Source organism: Oryza sativa, chromosome 12, assembly GCF_034140825.1.
Source record: "Oryza sativa Japonica Group chromosome 12, ASM3414082v1".
NCBI lineage: Eukaryota > Viridiplantae > Streptophyta > Magnoliopsida > Poales > Poaceae > Oryza > Oryza sativa.
In genome coordinates this window covers 9,456,655-9,463,564 of record NC_089046.1, presented here as the reverse complement: position 1 = coordinate 9,463,564, position 6,910 = coordinate 9,456,655, and the positions used below count along the sequence as shown (strand labels likewise).

Sequence of the window (6,910 nt, the reverse complement as noted above, 5' to 3'; positions counted from 1 at the left end):
AACAACCTCAACCACTACAATGGATGAACACTAAGCTCAATGGTGTGTGAGAGAGGTGCAAGGGGTGTATGCAATTGAATTGGGTGCCAAGAGAGCCTCCTTGCTGCTGGTGGGGGAGTATTTATACTCCCACCCACCAAAACTAGCCGTTGGGGGTGAAATCCCCCAACTCTGTGCTCTGCCGGTCTGACCGGAGGTATGTGGCCGGTCAGACCGTGCTACTCTGCAACGGCTAGAAAACTAGCCGTTGTAGCCCTGTCAGAGGGCCTCATCGGCCTGGCTGGTCAGACCGACATGGGGTGGCCGGTCAGACCGGCCTCGGCTCGGTCAGACCGCCATCGGCTCGGTCTGACCGAATACGGCACCGTCGGCTCTGTATCGGCCATCCCGAGCAATACCATCCCTGCCTCCAGGGGGCCGGTCTGACCGCGCATGGCCTTCTTGCGGCCGGTCAGACCGGCCAGGGCACGCCAGTCAGACTGCCACTATGTGGCCGGTCTGACCGCCCCTGGTCAGGCCGAACCCAGTGAAGTGTGTGTGTGTGTGAAATGTGAGCACAAGTCTAAATGCATAATGACCTAATGTGACAATTAAAATCATCTCTTTGCTAGGTCATTACCCCTCTTAATAGTACGGCGAAACTAAAAATAAACTAGCAAATTTGATCGCCCTACGCCTCGATCAATTCTAAATTAAAGCGCTAGTTTTACCGTCTTCTTTCCCTTTGCTTTGCGCCGTCAATTTTAATCCATCGATAATCATCCATGCGCACAAATGACGTGGACCTAACTTAAAATGTATAGCTCAAAGACAACGGTTAGTCCACAATTAGCGCTTGTCATTAATTACCAAAATTAACACCGGGAGCCTAGATGCTTCAGGGCCGCGGCCGGCGGCGGGCGGCGGCAGCCAAGGCCGGTGGGGCCGCGGGGGGCCGTGGCCGGCGGTCGTGGCGAGCGGCGGCAGCGGCATTGTTTTTTCTTTTTTTAAAAAAAAATTGTGATTCATTGAGATGTACAAATTTGTGATTCATTGTTTGGATCTGTGTTGTATTTGAGTAATTTTTTTAGGATTTTGTGATGTATTTTTTGTGTGTGTATAAGTAACTTTATGTTTTGTGATGTATTTTTTGTGTGTGTATAAGTAACTTTATGATCTGTGATGTGGATTTGGTAATGTGATTTTGGGATGTTACTTTGATTTGGGGATTGATTTGGGGATTTGACTACTTGATTCGAGAGAAAATAAAAAAGGAAAAAAAAGAAAAGAGGACAATCTGGTACTGCCGCTATTGTCTCTTTAATACCGGTTAGTAACATCAACCGGGACTAAATATCTCCTCTCACCAAATCTTTAGTCCCGGTTGAAAGGGGATTTCCAACCGAGAGTAAAGATGGTTTCTCCACCAGTGATATTGGTTGGATGTAGAGGCTAGATAAAAATACTCTTCTCTGAAAAAAAATAGATAAATAGATAGTAGGGACATTAAATGCAGAATGTTGAGCGGAGTAGGGGTGGGTGTTTGTTTTTATCAGGTTAATTGGCTCGGTTTGCTTGTTTTCTTCATAGATCAGTTTTTTTAAAATATTAGCCGAGAAAAAAAATACAAACCGAGGAAAAAAAAAAGGCCGAACAAAATGGTTTCCTTTTTTCGGGGTTTGGATTTTACGGAAGTACTCGGGTGAGAGAAAAGGCACAGCTACTCGATCGCGACTCGCAAAAGAAATCCCAGAAAAAACGTGTGGTGTGGGCCGTGTGGCTGCAGGTTCTTGTTTTGCCTCCTCATCTCCTTTACGTGGGCTTTTCTATCCCACTTATTAGACCCTGTTTAGTTCCGCGAAAATTTTTCTCAAAAATATCACATTAAATCTTTAGACACATGTATAGTACATTAAATATAGATAAAAAGAAAAAACTAATTGCACAGTTTGCATGTAAATCACGACACGAATATTTTGAGCCTAGTTAGTCCATGATTAGCCATAAATGCTACAGTAACCCACATGTGCTAATGACGACTTAATTAGACTCAAAATATTCGTCTCGCGGTTTCTAGGCGAGTTATGAAATTAGTTTTTTTATTCGTGTCTGAAAATCATTTCCGATATCCGGTCAAACCAATATGACATAAAAAATTTTTTATTTCACCAACCAAATAAACCCTTAGGCTTTAAAGTAACGAGATCACAAGGGACTTTTCAAGCAGATCGGTTTATACGGTGTCCTCGGTTTTTTCCCTCTCGCAACCGAGAAAGACGGTGAACACCGAAGTAGAGTAATAGAAACCAAACGTCCCACCGAAGAAAAAAAAATAGTTCCGTTCGGTTCGATGGTCGGTCTTGGAGAATCTTTTGCCCACCCCTTAAAAGGGAGCAACACGACCCAAGCTATAAGGGTGTGTTTGGTTTGCTACCATGTCAAAATATTGGTATTACCAAAACCTAGGCAAGTTTTGATAGTGCCAAAATTTTGGTAACTTTTTGTATATTCTTGGTAGCAAACCAAACATTACCAAAATACTATTCTCAGTGCCAAACAAATTGGTAGGGCACATTTTGGATTCAAACCAAAATGGCCCTAAATGTTAACTACAGTTGTGCTGGTGATCACAATCATTGAAATGGACTGTTCACTGCGATCACGCACCATACCGCATTAATTAAACTCACCGATATTTTTGCATCGATCGTGTCAGAGAGCTGAGGGAGCCATGGCCATGGAGAAGAGCCGGGTCCTCGTCGTCGGCGGCACCGGCTTCGTCGGTCGGCGGGTCGTGGCGGCGAGCTTGGCGGCGGGCCACCCGACCTACGTCCTGCTCCGGCCGGAGATCGGCCTCGACATCGACAAGCTCCAGATGCTGCTGGCCTTCAAGGCGCGGGGCGCGCGGCTCCTCGAGGCGTCGCTCGACGACCACGACGGCCTCGTCGCCGCCGTCCGGCAGGCGGACGTCGTCGTCTCCGCCATGTCCGGCGTCCACTTCCGCAGCCACAACCTCATGCTCCAGCTCAAGCTCGTCGAGGCCATCAAAGATGCTGGAAATGTCAAGGTGATAAATTTATTTTTTTTTATGGCAACTCAACTAATTACATAACTAGAGGAACATGATAATAAATCATATAGTTAGTAACTTGTGGTGATTTTTGTTGACAGGATTTTTTTTTACTGAAATCAGTTTGTGTTGTTTTACTGACAATAATTTGTGCACATCATAAGTAAAAAGTTTTGTCATATATAGTAAATTTACAAGATAGCCTATTTTTTCCATTGAATTTTGCTTGGATTCTTTTTTCACTCCAAATTACAAAACCGGTTGTTTTTCATATTCAACTTTCAAAACGGGAGAAATAACTCTTCAACTCATATTTTACAGTGGTTAATTGATATGATAGTCTTCCAGTGGAAGCAATCTCATCCGCATATGCTTTCATCTTTCCAATGTACTCAGAAACTGACATAGTAGTACCTTTTTGAGTGTTGGTGAGAGCGGGCCTGATGTTGATGGAGCGTGCACGTGTTTGGGACCCAAACAAGTCACCAATCACCTGCCATGCCTGCGCTGAAGATTTTGCACCGGCGACCTGGCCCAGCATGTCACGAGACAGGGACGAGAGCAGGAACCCAACAACTTGTTTTTCATATTCAACTTTCAAAAGGGAGAAATAACTCTCTAGGTCATATTTTACAGTGCTTAATTGATATGACAGTTATTTTCCGCCAACATGAATTTCAGTTAGGTATATTTTAGGATTTTATACCAAATTAAGTGACATCTACATTAGTAAAATATGAAAATTAAGAGACCGAAATACCAAAACCATCTCCATTTGAAACAGAAACATAAAAGATATATCCCAAGGTGGTACTTATCCACTTTTTAAAGTTGAGAGTGAGAATATAACTGGTTTGGTATTTCAGGATGAAAGGAGCAATGTTCAACAGTCCAGAAAGGACTTTGCCCATTCAAGAGCAACACACTATTTCCTCTACCCCATATATAGATATATAGAACTTATGCATATACACTACATGATTTTTGCAAAATGCTCATGATTAACATATATTTACTGTGCATAATTATACGTGACCAGCGATTCCTGCCATCTGAATTCGGCATGGATCCATCAAGGATGGGGGACGCTCTAGAACCTGGGAGGGTTTCATTTGATGAGAAGATGGTGATAAGGAGAGCAATTGAGGATGCAAACATCCCCCACACATATGTTTCTGCCAATTGCTTTGCAGCTTACTTCTGTCCTAACCTCTGTCAGATGAAAACTCTCCTCCCTCCCAAAGAGAGAGTTGGTGTGTATGGAGATGGCAACGTCAAGGGTAAATTAACACTAGCTAAGCTGTTGTTTCATTGCATTAATTTCCAGGTGTTGTTTTGTATTTTTCTGCCGGGAACAGTTAAGATTTGCACCCTTTTCCTGTTGAAAAGTTCAGACTTGTCTTTGAAACCAAACATCGAATTGATCAACTGTTTAAGACTTTGTGTGACCAAGACTGTGGTGCTTATGAAGTTATGATTAGCAATTACCTGTTTTGGTAACAGGTACAATTATATATTAATTTTTCAGTCTTGCTCAGTTCCAACTTCCAAGTTTGTTGGCACTCCGAAACCTTCATTTCATCTACAGTGTCTTCATCTTACAAATATTTTCTGCCTACATTCCCTTGCATCTACTAGTATTTAACAGAGCATAACAGGATTGCTGCACTCTTTTTCTCTCCACTGTTTACCACCTTTTCCGCCTGAAACTTTTCCCGTTGTAAATAATGATGATTTCTTCTCTAGTTAGTTCAAAATAGTATGTCCTATTAAGATATTTGTATTATAGTGAAAATGATCAAACACCAATTTGTGTTGCTTCGTTTACACTCGACAAGATTTGGTCAAACTATAGGAATTTTCTCGAAAACAAAACTACAGGAATTAAGGCCTACTGAAAACTATTCTTCAGTAATAGTACAACCAGAAATATATGAAGTAAATATAAGTGCACTACAGAATAATGCAGAGCATTTGTTTGAAATTTGTACTACTGACCAAGCTGCAATATTGCTCTATACAGTGTTTTTCGTGGACGAAAATGATGTGGGAACATATGCAATAAAATCAATCGATGATCCTCGCACCTTGAACAAGACAATATACATAAGGCCTCAAGATAACTGTCTCACTCAGAACGAGTTGATCTCAAAGTGGGAAACACTCACTGGGAAAAGTCTTGAGAAATTCCACATACCTGGTGATGAATTTTTGGCTTCTATGAAAGGTACCTGGTCAAACTAGAATATGTGTTTGGCTTTTTACTGTTTTCGATGTACAATTTTGACAACAATTTCTATTATAAAAGGTTTATAAAAATCTAATAACTTTACGGGCTACATAAGTCCATCTAAAGAAGATATACATATACTATTTTTAAGTTTAAAACTAAGCATTTTAAAATTTATCAGTAGTTAAAGTTCTAAAAGTTTGAAAAAAAAAACTAAGCATCCTATATCCGGGTTTTTTCGATACCATTACTCCAGGGATGAAATTTCATAACATATGTGGTGGTAAAAAAAACAATCAAATTTACAACTGATACGCAATTGTCGATGTGTGCAGATTTGGATTTTGCTAGTCAAGTAGGAATAGGACATTATTACCACATCTTTTACGAGGGCTGCCTGGCAAACTTCGAGATTGGTGACAATGGTGCCGAGGCAACTCAGCTCTACCCAGAGGTTCAGTACACCCGCATGGATGAGTACCTGAAACGCTATATCTAACCGGTTCAAATTTAAAGCATCTGCTTGTCAAATTTAAAGATTGTAATCCGCAAATGAGCATCCCTGGTCGATCTTCCCCTACCAGAATTGTTCAACGACAATATGCCTGCTCGAATTTATGGTACTAGTAGTCTAGTACATCCCCTCTTGTTTGTTGACTCTGTTGTACTATCAAGTTGGATGGGTGGAAAGTTCAAACGATGGTTAGCATGTTCATGTTCAGACCGGTATTTTGGAACATTGAATTCTCTCATATTCCTGCTATATATGTATTATTCCTTGCTTTAGTTATTAACGCTTTAGGCTGTGTTAGATATGAAAGGTTCAAATCCTTTCTCCCGCGGATGAAAAATACTAGCTCATCAACACATGATTAATTAATTATTAAGTAAGAAACTTGAATATAACTTTTTAAAGAAACTTTCTTCTTGAAATTTTTTTAAACAAACACGTCTTTTAACCGTTTAGTAAACATGCGCGTGAAAAACCAGAGAGTAAGTATTAGAAAAATGTACATGATATGATATCTTGAGAGTTAGATCAATCTTGAGTCTTGACTACTCAAGGTGTAAAAGTTGATTGGTACTGTAAGAAAGAGACCGTCGCCACTGCTCGCCTGTCTTCCACTGCGCTTGTGCTGTTGCCGTTTATGAACGCTACTGCTCGCCTGTCTTCCACTTCGAGGAGAGCCAGCCAAGGAACCAGGAAAAGAAGAGAAGCAGGGAAATAGGAAGAAATGGAAGTAGAGCAAAATTTAGGAATTTTGTATATTTGTGGTTCTGTTTGCAAATTAAGTATTTTGGTTGCAAGGGGAACACCCTTTCCCAGGCCCCCCTCTCTCTCTCTCTGGCCTATTGCCTTATGATAAGCTCCTTAACATTCTTTTAATGCTCGTAACAACTTTAATAGAAAAGTTTTTTTAAAAAATATCTTAATTAATTATCTAATTGGCACTTTTTATTAAAATTAAATCTTTCCAATAAGATATTAAATGATTATATTTTGATAAAGAAAAAAAAATATGTTTGAACTGTTGAAATTCGATGCTCCATATGCGGAGCAAAATGTTTCAACTGCCATTTGTTTGTATTTCAAAAATAAATTCAAACGTTCTAATGACTCAATATTTTGT

General features: G+C 40.4%; 1 protein-coding gene across 1 annotated transcript; it reads left to right on the top strand.

Moving 5' to 3' along the window:
* Nucleotides 1-2,647: 2,647 nt before the first annotated feature.
* Nucleotides 2,648-6,042, top strand: LOC4351932 (isoflavone reductase homolog). Its single transcript, XM_015762985.3, has 4 exons — nucleotides 2,648-3,046; nucleotides 4,089-4,329; nucleotides 5,073-5,276; nucleotides 5,615-6,042. Exons 1-4 carry the CDS (start codon nucleotides 2,711-2,713, stop codon nucleotides 5,776-5,778), a joined length of 945 nt encoding a protein of 314 aa, XP_015618471.1. The 5' UTR covers nucleotides 2,648-2,710; the 3' UTR covers nucleotides 5,779-6,042.
* Nucleotides 6,043-6,910: the final 868 nt, after the last annotated feature.

What these genes read in the sequence shown, in the direction of transcription:
- LOC4351932 (XM_015762985.3), top strand. Translation starts at nt 2,711, where the DNA reads ATGGCCATGGAGAAGAGCCGGGTCCTCGTCGTCGGCGGCACCGGCTTC. An exon ending in TGGAGATGGCAACGTCAAGG is followed by an intron (nt 4,330 to 5,072) that starts GTAAATTAACAC and finishes TGCTCTATACAG; the next exon opens with TGTTTTTCGTGGACGAAAAT. An exon ending in ATTTTTGGCTTCTATGAAAG is followed by an intron (nt 5,277 to 5,614) that starts GTACCTGGTCAA and finishes CGATGTGTGCAG; the next exon opens with ATTTGGATTTTGCTAGTCAA.